Below are 17974 nucleotides of genomic sequence, written 5' to 3'. Positions count from 1 at the left end.
ATTTAAAAGAAGAACCATGATGCGTACATGCTCAGACATGACCATTTTTTTTTATTAATTTCCGATAGCATTCGATAATTTTAAAGTCTGTTTATTGAAGTATCGGAAAATAGAGAAGAAACATTAATAGTTAATTAAAATTGAATAATTTCGCTACCACGTTGCTGTCGGCGGTTATTTCTATAGACATATTCTGTGAATTTGCGTGGAAAATTTTAACTACATGGAGCCAACAGAAAGAGACTTTTTGCAATGTTTTCCGATAAAGTATGAAAAATGGTTTTAAAGTTTCAAAACAGTATTTCTATATAAAATGATAAAATATGCACTTAAAGGTATGATTAATAACACGTTTACACTGTATTTATCTGTTTGAAAAATGGGTATTTTCACATTGTACATAGATATGAGCCTCCTTAATTCAAACGACGTAATACTTGATAAAAAATATTATTAGTGGCAAATAAATATTGTTTAAAGTTAACGCAGGAAAGAGTTTGCCGATAAATTACAGAAGTTTGAGAGATAACGTCAGATTTATGTAAATCTATCAAATTTTACTTTGGTACAAGAATGTTATTAATTCTTCTAAAGCTTTCCATTTTTTTAAACAAATTAACTTTTCATTTCAAGACGTTTATATACAGAAAATTTAATGATAATGAATAATAAAAGCTTGGTGGGGCTAAACTTAAGAAACTCAAATTTTATTTCAAATTTGTATTAATTTCATTCTATGAACCCTGTAACTTATTTTGTTAACAAGCAAAAATCCTTGTCACAAAACCTCCTTGTATGGAAAGTAATTTTTTCACTCGGTGTGTAAATTCATCGCTTCAATGACTTAGGAACTTCAAAAAGTATTTTTTGCAATCTGTAAAGGATCTATAACATTTTGTATCGAGTCGACACCAGAAATTTGAGACGCAAAGGACAGAATAGCTACTTGACTTTTCAAATTAGGCCAATAGTTATCGTCTCACAAAGTGGTATCAATGCTAATGTTTTGCTTTGTTTAATATGCTAATTGTTCAAAATCAAATTTCTTGTAATTGAATCGCTGTCAGACACAAATGCAGAAAATGTCTACATGACAGTATACCTCGAAGAAATTAGTTTATTAATATTAAGTAGTTCATAAAATTCTCTACAGACAACCAGGATACGGATCCACTCTATTTTTGCGCAGAACAAATTGGATTTTCCGGTTCATGTCTTCATCATAGATCGCTTTGCACCGCTCATAGTTCACTCTCCGTCTGCATCTTGTAGGCTTCTCGTAAAACATCATTTGTCGCCATCTTTCAAAGATTCCTTCACGACCCATGAGACGATTTAATACTCGACAAGCACCGTCGACGTCTCCATTCTGTACAAAGACAGTGCGTGCAATGAACGGAGTGTGCTTTATGCCTCTCATCTGAAATTCAATAAAATAATTCCCATCTGTTATTTGTTTACTTAGACTTCGTTGATGAAAGAAGGTTGCGATCTATCTCGGAAATAATTTCCTGAAAATTATCACTACATGCATTAATAAATCTGGTGTACATCAAGAAGTGATTACTTACATTATTAACTAATTCGTTTAAACTCTTGGTAGTAACAGAAAAAAATGTTGGTTCATTGAACAAAATTGTTTGATTGCATTCGGTTTGTTTAAAAAAATCTTTTGGTTGAGTGAATCGAATTTTATTTCGTACGTTTTAACTCGTTGGCATCAATCTACTAAAGCGTTCTGATTAAATTGTTTTGTGAATTTCAATGAAAATATTTTAGTCGATAAACCGAACATCTCGGTTAAGTAGACCAAATTACTTTATTATTTGCTGCGATCTACCACAATTTTTGTGATTAACCAAAGAATTTCTTCACGTCAATCAAATACTTGGTTACCCATAAAATATTCATATTTTATGATACCAACAAAATATTTTTTTCTGCATAGTTTCATTTTGTATACTCAGGTTAATTTAGAGGTTAGAAAAGAGCATTATCTTTATACTTTCGAAACTGTATTTGATAAATTGTGCACTTGTTGTTAATGAAATGAAACGTATTAAACGTACCTACGATTCCACAATGAAACTGATTTATCAATATACTTACGTTAAATTATTATTAAAACGTGTGCATGGATGCATTCAATGACTTGAGGCACTAGCGCCATCCGAATGCAAAATTACGTCCTTTTTACTCAAATGGTTACTACCAGCGTTCTACTAAGCGGGTCGAATGTCACACAGAGCGCGGTGGTTTAACGCGTTGCGCTTGTGACTAGGTTTCCATCCTCGACGCGACGACGCTCTTCTGTATGACACTAGCCACGCTCAATAGGACACCTGCCTTACCACACGGTCGACCAAACTCGGTCGATAAAGTTGCTCACTCCTAAAATTAACTCTGCATTCGTGATGATTACAGAGATTATGGGATATTTATTTTTAGCTCATATACACGATGAATCATTCAGAAACCTTTATAGATCTAAGGAACGCAAGTTTCCGTAGAATCAGACGGATACTCGTAGGAAAATCGCACGTGGCCCAGAAAAATGATATTCAGTAAAGTTATGACGACAAAATAGACCACCAGACAGTAGACAATCTGGAAAAGAAAATTGTATGCATTATTTGTTTGCATTTCTGTACTTCGATCTAAAAGGGATGTACGAAAGTTTGTTTTTTCTTCGATCTAAGAAAGTTACATCACTTTTTGGATCAGATGTATTTAACTTAACTTCCCAATAAACATAAAGTGGTGGAATACACGTTCAGAAATTATGTTAAACCGTTGACAGTACCCGTATAAAGTGGGTTTAAAGAAAATGTATTTTTTTTATTTAATGTCCGCCCTTTCCACGAAAAATTCAACGTTAATATAACGTTTATTCTACGTTTATTAAACTGTAGTTCTAATCGTGTGACATGAACATCGTTTAAACGTCGTCTGTACGTAAGATAATCGTTCATACCCACTGAACACCAAACCTAACAGTTAGGTAACTTAAAACTAACAAATAACATAACGTTTGTTACAAGGTAATAATATAACGGTTACGTAACATAGAGCTAACTAGTTACATGACATTTGTTACAATGCAGGAACTTAACAGTTATGTAACATGGAGCTAACAGGTTACATAACATTTGTTACTATCATATCTATATAAATGTAACGTAACTTTGTTACTCTTATCTCACACTACATTACTGTCCTGATATTACTGTATATATGCAGCACATATTTGTAACAAAAGAGTACTACATTGGTGCTGTCATCCATTTTAGTGCATCATCGTCATCGTCATTGTCATAATTCATTGTCAAATGTCATAAGATTATTATATGTCATATTTCGTTTACTACTCGTATGAAAAGATGACATTAATTTGTACTCGCATACACATTATCAGTAATTGTTTGCTAGTCGAATGAAATCATGGTCTTTAAATAAAATCAGATAGTTCATCGTTCACATAATTTCAGTTAAAGTCTGATTTATTATATAATATCTAACTATTGCCAAGTGTCACAAAATAATGCAAAATAAGAAATTTCATAATTTTGTATGAAATTGCATTATTTTTTATTAAATGTTTGAAGAGTTAATATTATTTTAAGGTAACTGAACTTATAATATTAATATAACATGTTACATAACATGTTACCTTATTGAGTAGGAAATAATAACAAACGTCTAACTTCCATGATACTTTTATGCTACATAACGTTAGCTTCGAAAACGTAACATTTACTTAACAGTTGTATAACAGTGTTCGGTGGGTAATCGTTTACTGTACGTTCAAATAACGTTAAAATGTTACACTAAAGTACACTTTTCATCTCAACTAGGGATAAACACATCGAAAACTTAACACGAAAATTTAAAGTTTCTCATTAATGTATATTTAACTTAGAGAAATAACCGTGGGTGGATAAACGTTTAATTTTTTACGTCTATCACCCTTTCACCACTAATTTTGTGCGCATAAAACGTGAATTCCCCTACTTTGTATTAATGGGGTTAGTATTTTATATAAACAATTGTAATGATACATAAATATTGCCTAAAGTTGGTGGAAAAACCAAAAAAGTTGGTTGATAGCAGCCAGTTAAGATCTATTCGACACACAAATTTCTTCTTTTTGGAAAATTATTTTTCCATTCAGTGTAATGGATAAACAAAAAAATCAGGCATTCACTGGAAACGTTTAATTCCATTCTATTTCAGTCTTGTTGCCGAGTTATTTTGTAAATTCGATTTTTTTTCTTGTATAAATGACAAAGGACTCGTTGATTAAGTAATTTTTTCAATGGACGCATTATTTTGAATGTTATTATTTTCTAATATTATTTACTTTTTCTTGTATAAATGACAAAGGACTCGTTAATTAAGTAATTTTTTCAATGGACGCATTATTTTGAATGTTATTATTTTCTAATGTTATTTACTTCACTATCCTTCATGTCATATCGGAAACCCCATCGACATATACAAAGCCAAACGGATAATGACACCAAAAGTAAAACAGCTGCTAAAGGCGAGGCATAAACTTGGATGTTAAACATTTCATCTATCAACTTTCCGCATGCTTAATCGTCTTTTTTAATTCCAGGATTATGACGCCTTTCATATCTGAGCACTTTTGAAAGTTCCTCGAAGCGCACCTCATCGTACTGAAAAATAAATATAGTTTGCAATCCTATAATTTCTTGGGTCGTTATTCTTATCAAAAGTCTCATAATATAACAAATGTTATTAAAAATTCAACCCTTAAAATATAACTAGCACCCACCAAACACACTGTTAAAACTACATAACACTGGAATAACGTGATATATAACGAATATTATTCAAAAGATACATTAATATCAGATAACGTCGAATAACTACCCTTCGGTATCATTGTTACATACTTGTAAGCACTGCAGTTGTATAACATTAACATAATATATAACATGTTACCGATATGTTATGTATATGTTACATTATTCGTTTTATAACAGGGTTAAATAACTGCGAAGGAAATAGTAATACAAATGTTACTTTTATGTTATATATTATATTACATTAAATGTTACAAACGTTATGTAACAGTTATATTATTGTTATGTTACCGCGTTTGGTGGGCACTTCCTGAAAAAAAAAGAAGAAAAATGTTAATTTAGGTTCAACTTTCAAAATGCATAAATGTGTTAACGATTGTAATAGAAAACTGTTACGTATTGTTATATGACGTGAAATTGTTGTCATATCAAAACGCCTCCTGATTATAAAACCCTCGTAGGAAATTGTCTCCGGTAATAATATTATATTATTTATAAATTTTTCCTCTGCTTTAGTATTTTTTTACGTGGATATTTCCTTCCCAACGCTCATATATTTTAATTATTTATATCAGAATCTACATTACTGAAATTGATCCGGCCACTAATTCCGTTGCTTAAGACGTTTATGACATTCCTGTTAAATTGGGTTAATTATAAACTAATAATTGTACAGTTAATCTTGGCCTGAATGCAGTTAAATAATTATACTGCGGAGCTATATTCTGCTGCTTATTTCCGGGAGGATGGAATAGTATCTATTTTGAACAAATTGGGTTAAGCAATTTATATAAAATAATTGGACCTGATGATCACGGAGTTTAAAATAAACAAACTGTGCCAATTTCCTGTATCACCTAATTTCGTGATGGAACGATAACGTCGCTTCCTTGATAGGAAGTTTTGGAAGATCACATGTATCGTAATTAGCTTACCGTTCAATTTGGAAAATTAAATTATGGAGGAGTTTAAAATAAACAAACTGTGCCAATTTCTTGTCTCACCTAATTTCGTGATGGAACGATAACGTCGCTTCCTTGATAGGAATTTTTTGAAGATACCATGTATCGTCATTAGCTTACCGTTCAATTTGGAAAATTAAATTATGGAGGAGTTTAAAATAAACAAACTGTGCCAATTTCTTGTATCACCTAATTTCGTGATGGAACGATAACGTCGCTTCCTTGATAGGAATTTTTGGAAGATATCATGTATCGTCATTAGCTTACCGTTCAATTTGGAAAATTAAATTATGGAGGAGTTTAAAGTAAACAAACTGCCAATTTCTTGTCTCACCTAATTTCGTGATGGAACGATGACGTCGTTTCCTTGATAGGAATTTTTGGAAGATACCATGTATCATCGTTAGCTTACCGTTCAATTTGGAAAATTAAATTATAGAGTCAATGGGAAACGGGAAACTCTGACTCTCGTGAAACTTTTTTAACTCCAATTGATACTACCGTAAACGATTCAACGTATTCTATAAGTATCTTCGTATGTGAAAAGGTAATACATGTGTTTTCTTGATTCTTATCCCAGTACATCAAAGAGCCAAGAGTCATTTTCCTTTTTCGTCTGTCGGCAAACTCGATAATTTTCTCATATTTTCTAACCCTCAACTTCAATTACTAATCACGAGAAATTTGGCACCAGACTGAAAAAAGGAAACACGACAGGGCCGATTTATTGAGTTGCATTTTTTTCCACAAAGTATGTCGAAAATAAAAAAGATTAATAGCCTCGGTGAGTCGATAAGAATATTTAATTTTGTGCTAATATTGTATCAATAAGCTTGTACAAGGTGCCGAGTTTTTTAACACTTCCCTAGTAGCACAAAATATTTGTCCTATATTTTCTATATATTTAACGAATATCGTACATTTTGTAAATATTTAGCAGACATTTGAAATATTAGCAAAACGTTTACTTTANGCATTTTCCTTACCATCCACCGAGAGAAAGGGAATCCCATCTTCGAAACACCGCGAAGATCTGTGGACTTTAGTTTTAGATTGATAGTGATTGGGCAATATTTACATTTTAATTACCATCATAGTAGAAAATCGTGAAACGTGCATACAGGAATGGAACAGGAAACAGCAAATGTATATTCGTAAAGTTTATTAGTTAATCGCTATTAGTAACACTGGATTACAAAATATACCGACAACGCAACCCGTTAAGCGATGAAGTTAATAGTCCCGATATTTGTGTAGAATGTACGCGAATAAGTAGATCTTGCATTTACGATTGCAATCATGTCGATTGTTAGTGATACGTAGAGTATACTTAAAAGTTTATGTTTATGTGGTTTACTTACGGCTAATAGTACCCTAAGCCTATCGGCGAACCTTCCTGATAACTAACAATTTCATTATAAATGACTCGTACGAACACATCTCTCGCTTTTTGAGGACATTATCAGAAATTCACTGTTTATCATTAACCCTTTCACCCCTTGTATCAATCTGCATCGATTCTCGCTTTTCTTCCGGCGATTGTAGAACTTTTTTCCTGTATACTCATTTACTTAACCCTTAATCGGAGATTTGGCTAATTTGACCCAGTGTTATCATATCACAAATCTATAGTTTGCATATATAATCATCACCATATTCTCACGTAGGTGGTCAAGAAACTCGGTAGAGTTTCAAGCCAAATACATTTGTAAGCGAGATTGCCATTGACTATATATACCTAGTAGCACAAAATATTTCTCATATATTTTCTATATATTTAACNTTCAAGAAATATTTCGGATATCTTCGAATGAAATCTACAAGAAATCTTGAAAAATCTGTCGCTTGAGATATTTAACAAAGATTACAAAGAAATATTTAGAAATTATTCTATGCTACTAGGGATGTCATGTATTATTTGTTCCACCCTTAATGTCTGGGGTAGATGTCCACTCCATATCTTTTTGCTTTACCAAATGTTTCTTATTTGCATGGTTCGTTGATAAAAACATAATTTAAAGACTAATGAATCATAGAAATTGTCAACATGAAAGCAAAGATTCAAAATCTACTGGGGTGGGTTTATATTCCAAATACGGTTAATAATAGTTGGAAAGAAAAAAAAAAAAGGGGGAATCTATTTCTTGATGAGAGACACTTAGAATTTCGTGTATATTTATGATACGATGAAGTTAGGTCATAACCAAATTTCCGTTTAAGGGTTAATCGTCTCTTCTTTGCCAAATAATTCTTTTTTCTTCTTCTTCTTTGCCAAATGAATTTCGAAGAAATTTCAAATACGTCTTCTTGTTCACTTAATTCTGCAAAGGAGGAAATGACGTCGATGATAAGCACAAACGCGAATGGACGAGTGAATGTTCTTAAAGAATTTCATGTCACTGGACGAAGAATCGCGGTTAGAAGTTTAAGGGGATGTCAAAGTGAAATGAAAGATTTCTCGTTCATAAAGCTTTTCTCCAAACTGAACCCACCGAATAATTCCACACTTTACAATGTAAATATAGAGGCTATAAGGAAGGTCCTGACACCCATAAAATTCCATTTTTTATGAAAAAAAAATTAGAAATGTCTATAAATAAATTTAAAAAAGAATTGAAATGTAATGGGTGTCAGAACTTCCTTTATAATCTTCATATTCATGTTGTTGAGTTTGAAACGATTCGGTGCACCCAGTTCGGGAAAATGTTTCATAAATAAGACCTCTGACGGCACTTTTACACCACCTTAAATCTCAACCTCGTTGGAAAACTGAATTAGATGTATCGTGGCCCTCTTTTTTGAGTTCCAAAGAAGGTTCTACCGATTATCACGAGCACGATGAACTCTTCCCACTTTGGGTTAAAAATCTGTAATATTTACAAGGCTCCGTGTGTACCATGGTGTTCTACGAACGTGTTCGAGGTGGATTTCGAAATTCGTGAAACCAGGAATTTCCTTCCCATCACCTCTTTCTCTCTGCCAATAAAGCGATTGGTTCAATTCCACGGGGGACGGTATTGGCAAAAACGTACAAATAGAACACCATTGTCGAAACACTTACAGCCAATATGCATTGAACGACTTACCGCTAATTGTTTACTTATCGATTAAGTCGTTTAGTTTATTCTTAAGGGAGTTAGTAGGTCGCGTAATGCGGTTCAAAGTGAGTTTAAACGAGTACAAAAAAGTGCGGAAAGTATCTTCTCGTGAGATTGTTTTATTTTTCATGTGTTCCGAAGAATTTAAGACAAAAAGTATCGGAGAGTCTTTAAAAATGACGGACTTGCAAAGGTTGGAAATTTATGATTTTTTTTTTACTTCTCTCGGTGTTCGTGGTTCCAGGACAAGAAATCGGAAATATATAGTTAAGGTGGTTTTGTAAAAGTGGATAAGAATATTTAAGAATCAATGGCAGGGAATTTTTGACGAAAATTTTTATTCCGCTGATGTCAACGATTGAAATACGTGCAAGAACAACGGGAAAGTGATTTCTATTGACTGTTCTATTTTCTCCAGATTTTCAATTTCTTTTTCATCGAAAATTCGTGCCATCGGTTCTTAAATTATCTTTTTTCAGTTTTGTAAAACCATCGTAATTTTTTTTTGTTCCGACTTGTTCTGAAATCACCGTGTAAAGACCGTCATAAATCTCTACATTGTTAAAAATATTTAACACGTGTAGTCCAAGTTTTTCCAAAGTGCAGTACTTCGAAATTATGTATAGAATTGTGTTTGGATTTTTATGTACAAGTATACGAATTTCACAGGACATGTACTTTTGTTGGCATTTTTTATATACTTATTTCCGATTACATCGATGAAAATTCGTATGCAATTGCGTACAAAGGTACATATATAGACGTACGACTGTCACAAGACACGTATACAAAAACTCGAATGCTGTTGTACGCTGCCTTTCGATTACGTACTTGTACACAATTGCATGTATTTTAAGAAATATGCATTGTCATACATTTCTTAAAATTTATACCGATTACTTTTCTCGTCTTACAATTTCCTTGAAGATGGACAGTTTTGCACGAATTTTCACATGTAAATGTTGTATTCGAAACTTAGCATACATTTGTCCGGTTTCCAATTCGTGTCATTTTTGGTTTGGACAAATATACATTTGTATTCGTCAGTGTTGAAAATATAGAAATATTTTCACAACCGCAGTCGTCACAACCCCGGCATTTTGAATCGCTTTGAAACCTTCTCGATCTTAAATTTCTAAAAAAAACTTTTTTAAAGATAAAAGAAAATAGCCGCGTAAGTAAACTTGTCCCGCACCGATTCATTCGGTTTTAATCTCACTCTGATTAAAACGCGTTTCACGTTTTACTAACCCCCTTAAGGCGATGTGAAAGAGACGTCAGAGGTCTCGTTTATGAAATCTTTCTATAAACTGAGTGCACTGAATCGTTTCAAACTAAAAAACATGAACATGGAGACCATAGGGAAGGTCCGGACGGCCTTAAAATTTCAATTTTTTAAACATTTGTTTGCAGGTATTTAAAAGATTTCTAATAAAAAATGAAATTTCATGAGGGTCAGGACCTTCCTTATATCCTCCATGGTCAAGTTGTAAAGTACGAAACGATTTGGTAGACCCAGTTTGGTGAAAAGTTACTCTCTAATGCCACTATCACATCCCCCTTAATGATTATAAAGTGGCGCTATCACGCAGGAGCTCCGACGGTGGAGAATTCTCGCGATTGTGAATTCGATCCTTCCTCTGCGATATATATATCGATCGTACGCCTCGAAACTCCTGCAAGATTACATACGAAGTAAGATTAATTGTAAAACAACGTATCGCGTACACTGGGAGACATCAATGCCCTCCCATCCTGCACAAGCGATGCCGTATCTCCAGGGGAGGCATTCATGTCCGCCATTGTACAAGGACGACCCGTAGGGGCTCTTATCGTGTAAAGGAATTTTGAAAAATCATTATAAATAGCGCCTCTACGATCTCATACGTATGTATATGTACAGGCTTACGTGCTACATGAAATATGTATCGTTATTTTCGAAAAGAGGGTGTCCCTTCCGAATGCCTCCTCAGCCAACGGCGTGCAATAAAAAAATAATTCCGATCACTGCCGGCCTAATGGATATGTAAAGTCTCCGAGGCTCTTTGCTTCGCGATTAAAGAAATTCTCAAAATCGAGCACCGAGTCTCTCTTCGGCCTCCGGCAAAATGGACGCCACTTCCTTCGCAAGCTCTGCCGATTCTGGGCGAACTAAAGTTTGTCGAAAAGACGTCATGCTCTATGATTAACTGTACAACGACTATATCTGCCCGAACAAGGAACTTCTTGCATAAGCATGCGGTACAAATTGTTCCTCTCTGGACGCGGCATGCACCTTGATACAAGGTTTACCCAGAATTGTCGAGCCGTAGAGGAAGACTCGTTCGATCCATTTCTGCGGACTTAAATGATGAAGGAAACGCCATTGTTCCTTTAGTTTCTGAACCTTACCCGTGTATTAAAGGGCCATTTAATTGCGTATCCATAGATACGACAATTGTAACGAGGATTGATATCTTTTGGAGCGCTAATCGTGAATTACTATTAGGGAAAGAATCGATGCAACGAGTCTTGCTCTCGGCTTCTACAATTTCTCTAGTTCTCTTTTAATCTCGAGGAAGCAGGGACCTTTTCGTTTTCTCTTCCCGGCGATAATGTAAATTAACCTTGTCGCATTACGAGCTAACGTTTACGTCGAATGTATGTTTCGTATCCGAAGCGCTTTTTACGGTTCACTTCGGTATGTTTCTATTGATAAGAATCGCAGAATCTTGTCGGTCTACGATAGATTCAGGACTCGTGCGAGAGTGCACTTCTTCCGCTATCTCTCCTCCCTTCGGTTATCATTCTCTCGAGTGCAATTACACTAGGTGTTCCTTTCATTTTTAGTGATCGACGATCACAAATGAAAGCGTTATAGGTGCCTAAGAGAAGGTGAATCGCTAATTCGTCGCGACGTATCGATAAGAAAAATCGAGGAAACGATCTCTCCCTCTTGGATAAAATAAAGAAAAAAAAATTGCCAGACGACTGGATTGATTTGGAATCGTGAATAATTATTTTCACTTATGGAGGATACGTTTTTCACGATTTTTGTTACGATGGGAGACAAGTGCGACGTGCAAATCATTTAATCGATTGTGCCCATCCGTGTGACTTTTTTAAGGGCGCTGGTAGATTAGGAAATGTCTTATAATCAATGTTTATTTAAATAAGAACGAAAAAACGTAGGAATAATTTACTTAGGAGGCTGTTTTATTTTCTATTGGAAGATAAGTTTCAGATAAGAAGAGTTTCAATATATTTTTTAATGGCCGACTTGCGGAGGCTGACCATTTTTGTTACTCGCGGTATACATGGTTTCAGAAAAGTGATTTTTAGTGGCTTTTCTTTTGCCGGAAATAGTGCCACCAGTTACTTAAGTAATCTTTTCCAGCTCCTGGTACCACCTTCATTTTTTTGCTTGTTTCAGACTGTTCTTCTGTATTTATGTACACCGTGATAAGAAAATCAGATATTTCCTTCACAAGTCTGCCATTTTTAAACGTTTTCGTACCCTTTTTTCATCTTAAATTCTCCCTAAAAATATAAAATAAAACAGCCCCGAGAGTACATAATTATTTCCTGTAGCTTTTTATTCTCTTTTTTTAACTCTATTTGATTTAAATATATTTCACAACATACCAACCACCTTAAAGAATTATGCGTTTTCGATGTAGCCGCCAAAAGGGAGCTACCAAGAAGAAGATGTCGAAATATATTTAACAACATACCAACCCCCTTAAAAAATTATGCGTTTTGCGATGTAGCCGCCAAAAGGGAGCTATCAAGAAAAGTTTGATAATCTGAAGATGTCGCGCGATTTCAAAAGATACGTGCAAGTATACCATCTACCTTTGGATTTATGACCGAGCTTCTTACAGACCTAACGCGATATTGTTTTAAATATTGGATATACGTTTATCAATGCTTCCTTTAACGATCTCTCCCGCAAGTGCGTGCAAAACGATGGTCCTAGGAATTATTACGTAATTTTCCTTGGTTATAAATCTTCGAATTTTGTCAACTACCCGAATCTAAAATGTCACAAGTCTCATAAATGCATGCGAGAATGTAAAGTATAATTGGAGAATTTAATACGGAAGGATTTTAATGAAATTGGTCTCGATTGAACCTCTAATATACATTGATGTCCCTTTTTGTAGGGTTGTTTAAACGAATATTGCACAGAAATTCGATTAAACCTCAGAAATGTCAATTTTCAATCGTTCAATCGAGTTTCGCTTCATCCTCTTCGCTCTTGACCCTAGGAATAGTTTTATATAAATAATTAACATAAATTGTAACCTTACACTTGACATATTTAAGATTCTACTGTTTACAAATGCAATCATGCAATACATGGTTAATTTTGTAATGGGTCTTTAATTTCATCGCAGGGAAATCAATACCATGGAATGTCGATTTTCATTATCTCCGACATTTTACACTATAAAATGGAAGAACTATTTTAATCTGTGATTTTCCAAGCTTCGATGCAAATGAAACGTTCCAAGGATTTTAATGTTTTAATGAGAAAAGCGAATTCTTTGTTTTCCGAGGTTTTCAGCAAATTAAATGAGTTCGAAATTTCTGTCAACGAATTAACAATAAATGATCGAAAGAATAAAGGTCGTAAAAATTCAACTGAGGTCGGTAATTCCAATTCGGGTGCTGATTGCCAAACTGTAACGAGAAAGATAATGCGAAAATATGCAATGACGTTATTTTTCACTGTACCTACTTAATTGTGGCGTTTTCATTTAACAATAAGATCTGAGCTTTGCGGTGCAAAAGAACGTTTACGTTATCATTTCCAGGACCTGTCGAAAATGTTTCCGCAATTACCAACGTATGCAAATGTCCTTCGGTGTGAACCGACAATTTTTCATAAATTTCATGGGCATAGCTGTACTTTACTTCCGAAAAATCAGACATTTCCCAAGTCGAAATTTTTGCCCTACTTTGAATCTACGTAACCCAAGTAAGACCTCTTTTAGTCCTACTTCCTCTTTATATTCAATTTTTCACCTTGACATCCTACTTACAAGGAAGGTATCCCAGGTCGATCTCTTCGATTTGATTTCTTTTATAATATGTTATAGTAGACTAAAAACTATGCGACGTATTTTTTTTTATCTGCCATTAAACACTTTAAGGGGATGAAACCACCATCCAAAGTAAGGCATGTCAAGGGGCGATTTGGCAGTTTCACTCACAAGAACATAATATTTTTTAACCAATCCACCTGGAGAAGCTTTCTCATAACGAGAAATGAAAAATATAATTTTCTCAATTCAAAAAAAAATTAAGGGGTGAGCCAACCCTCACAGGCCCTACTTTGGATGATGGTTTCACCCCCTTAAAGTGTTTAAGGGCAGATAAAAAAAATACGTATCGCTTAGTTTTTAGTCTACTATAACATATTATAAAAGAAATCAAATCGGAAAAATCTACCTGGGGTACCTTCCTTGTTAGTCCGAATTAAATTCTATTTCAGGCCTGAAAGTAGACAAAATTGGAATATCTGCCAGTTCTAAGGTCTAAAGTAAGCTCTTAATTGTACAGAAGTACTTCTCCTTATATTGCACTGAACAAAAATTTACTTTCTAGACGGTATTAATTTCTTCCAGAGATCTACATGTTTCTTGCTAAATAAATTTCTCGGCTTCAGAAAAATTGAGTTTGTTAGGATCATCATTGTCGCAACCTAAACGATGGCAAATTAGTATCAGTGATTTCTTCACTAGTGTACCTTAAACCCATATAAGGTGGTATGAAAGTGGCATTTAACCCTTTCAGTGCCATTTAAAATCGTTAGGCCTTGAAAAACGATGATATATCGTTGTCCCATTCATAAAACTTTTCTCGGAACTGTTTGATGTGTGCGTACCGAATTGTTTGAAATTTTACCCCATAATCATAAAAGCGCTAAGGAAGATCATGATACCCATGAAATTTCAGATTTTTTCAATTTCTTAAACGTTTTACTACTTTTTAATAAAAAATGAAATTTCATGAGGATCAAAACCTTCCTTTGGGCTTTCATACTCACGTGATAAAGGTTTAAATAATTCGGTGCGTCGAGTTTGGAGAAAAATGTTATAAACAACTGACCCCGTAAATGCCACTTTCATACCACCTTAAGGTCTACAATTAGAAATTTTAAATGGAATAAAAATGTAGACTCGGATAGAATATCTTAAAGCCCATTTAAAGCTAATTAGAGGCTCTTAGTAGGATAAAAATTTCGACTCAGATATTAACCCGATTACAAAGAAGAAATAATTTTCCGCAAAATCCGGGGGAAAAGGTATTGTAGCTACAGCAAAAAATTACACTCGTTTTGCGTGAGCAAAGAAGTTTTGCATGCCGATCAGAATTCCATGCCTTTGGAAATATGTTATTCTATCAATTGATATTTGTAACATCAAAAATAACAGTCCATAGGTACTATTCTTGTGCAATACGTTACAGCAATTGAATTCCTTACGCGGTTAAGTCTTGCGAACGTCATAGGGAAACATAAATTGCTGGATTTTATTGTTGCTGTAGAATACTTTATGCTGATCCGGCAGTAAATTCGTATATCGTGTATTGCCGATATTCGTGATATTGCAACGCTCTATCGGCAGAATTTTCCAAATTTATCTCTATTAATTGAATTAGAACTTCCGTAATATATTCTGCATCTCCCTTTACGGTCTGTGCCTATCTCAATGTTTATTCTGTAAGTCTTCGTAAAATTTAAACGATGAAAATGTTAAGTGTCGTACGACTTTTTAGCCAACCCAATGAGATAATGCTTGTGGTCAAGAGAAGTTCGAGATAAATGATACTGGGCAGATTCTATCGATTACTTTCGACGAAGGAGAAATCCTTCGTCGCGTCTCGTTTATTGCTTAAATTGCATTTCTTTTAAGCGATGCGATGCGTAACTGCGATTGATGAACTGCTGAATATGGTGAGGAAGTTGATGACTAAATTTTTGCTGTGCTGACAATATCATTTCTTTCGGGGCGATAAGATTCAAAACTTGAATTCTTCGACGACCAATCGCCCTCATCCTACACGGAGTTCTCGTAGATAAGGATGAATCGATACCACCAAAGTATCGATACTTTTACTTAATACTTGCAATTGAATGAAATATGAACACGTACTCGATACCAAAATAAATATTAATGAAAATATGGATGAATCGGTACCACCAAAGTGTCAATACTTATTACTTGCATCGAAATGAAATATGAACGCGTACTTGAAACCAAATTAAGTATTGATACACGCAAAAAATAAGGACGAATCGATACTTTTACTTAATACTTGCAATTAAATGAAATATCAACACGTACTCGATACCAAATTTAATATCAATACACGCAAAAAATAAGGACGAATCGATACTTTTACTTAGTACTTGCAATTAAATGAAATATCAACACGTACTCGATACCAAAATAAATATTGATACACGCAAAAAATAAGGACGAATCGATACTTTTACTTAATACTTGCAATTAAATGAAATATCAACACGTACTCGATACCAAAATAAATATCGATACACGCAAAAAATGTGGTTCATAAAACAAATCGTTTGATTGACTGCATTCTCTTAATTTTCAGAAAACGTTTTCCATTGAATCAACTGAGTTTTAGTCCCACTCGACGAAATTCGTTTGCAATCAGCTAAAGTGTTTAATGAAACCTTTTTGTCAATTTTAAACAATATTTCAGTAACTAAACCAAAATATTTCGGTTAAATGACCTTACCTTAATGAAATTACCTTAATATTATATGTGATCTACCTGAATATTTGACGTAATCGGCCAAATATTTTTGTCACGTCAACCGAATATATGCTTCTCCATGTAATAACCATATTCTATGGTTGAATCAACAAATAGTATATTGATTTAACCAAATGTTTTTCTTCGTGTATAAGGACGAAGTGATTCCACCAATTATCGATACTTTTACTTATAACTCGCAGGAAAAATAAGTATCGATACCTGCTCGTATCGATTGAAAATACTCGCAACTATACAAACCAAACTTGTCTCTTGTAGAAGGAATTAAATAGTCCAAGAAGGGAAATCCATTGTGAACAAGTTTGTTTAGTAATCATAGTACGTTGTAATTCGATTTAACGTTCCTCTAGGTACGAAACAAAAGTACCTAACAATGAACTCAATATGTTTGATCATTTGATTCGAGTACTTTTCATCGATATTAAGTAGTATTTGGTATCGAGTCTTTATTCGTATCGATTTATCCCTACCGCGCGAACCGTTTACAAACTACCTCGTAAAATCGCAAATCTTCGGCGCAGCCTACATCGATTTCGTTCTTAACAAAAGCTACAATTACTATTAGTGCTGACGCTTCTCGTACACCTCGTAGCCTTACAAAAATCTGCCTCTTAACGTGTACCATTTGCGTGCCCTACGCCGCTCTACACTCTTACAGTTTACAATTCGTGCGAGAGAAGAAAAAAAAAAGAATAGTTAGAAATAGGTGCGGGCAAGATAAAAATTCCGGGTGCAACAACGATAACCACAATCACCCTGTCAGTAATTCGTCCTATTTCATCCGCCAACGTAGCACGTCTACTTCCAGCGTACAAATGTCACACACACGCTTCGCCTCCTGAAACTATCCTCGCGATTTACCGCCTTAACCACAGGCGATATAGAAAAAAGCTTCCCACAAAACTTGTTCATCAATTCATACCGAACAACTTTTACTCGAGACATTTTCTCCTAACTTTCACCGTTGCCGCGCTAAACGCCGTTCATTGTCACGTCACTAACGAAGCGGCTCGTTAGTGCTACGGCGTTACGGCGTAAGTGCAGGGACAAATTTCGCACCCAGAATTTCTCTCGCCAAACCCCGAATAATAAACATTGTTCTCTCTCCTCGTGATATTTCTCTAGTATGTCGACGGACGAATGAAAACCCCGAAGATGTCCGAACACTGATGATCGTTTCTCGTATCAGCTCTCGTCGCAGCTCTGCAACTGATTCTCGCAAGTACGAATACGTATCGATCCGCTCGTTGGTACTTTTGCCTTGGTCCTGACGCAAGATTTTGATGGATGT

The 17974-nt window shown here is 34.5% G+C and overlaps 1 protein-coding gene and 1 long non-coding RNA gene across 3 annotated transcripts; both read right to left on the bottom strand.

Annotated features, from left to right (window-relative positions):
- Window positions 1-705: 705 nt before the first annotated feature.
- Window positions 706-2207, bottom strand: LOC105702601 (28S ribosomal protein S21, mitochondrial). 2 transcript variants are annotated; one of them, XM_012430280.2, is made up of 2 exons: window positions 2110-2207; window positions 706-1420 (listed from the first exon to the last, which is right to left on the bottom strand). In XM_012430280.2, the coding sequence occupies exon 2, from the start codon at window positions 1418-1420 to the stop codon at window positions 1148-1150; it is 273 nt and encodes a 90-aa protein (XP_012285703.1). In that variant the 5' UTR covers window positions 2110-2207; the 3' UTR covers window positions 706-1147. The 2 variants fall into 2 exon arrangements, with proteins under 2 accessions (XP_012285703.1, XP_012285704.1); XM_012430281.2 differs by lacking the exon at window positions 2110-2207 and adding an exon at window positions 1572-2082.
- Window positions 2208-2513: 306 nt separating this feature from the next.
- Window positions 2514-6439, bottom strand: LOC105702603. Its single transcript, XR_001104302.1, has 3 exons — window positions 6126-6439; window positions 4455-4679; window positions 2514-2607 (listed from the first exon to the last, which is right to left on the bottom strand). It is a non-coding gene; the product is annotated as an uncharacterized LOC105702603 (long non-coding RNA).
- Between the last annotated feature and the right edge of the window lie 11535 nt (window positions 6440-17974).

Source organism: Orussus abietinus, unplaced genomic scaffold, assembly GCF_000612105.2.
Source record: "Orussus abietinus isolate OABI.00-Male unplaced genomic scaffold, Oabi_2.0 scaffold239, whole genome shotgun sequence".
Lineage (NCBI taxonomy): Eukaryota > Metazoa > Arthropoda > Insecta > Hymenoptera > Orussidae > Orussus > Orussus abietinus.
This window is presented reverse-complemented; position numbering and strand designations above follow the sequence as displayed.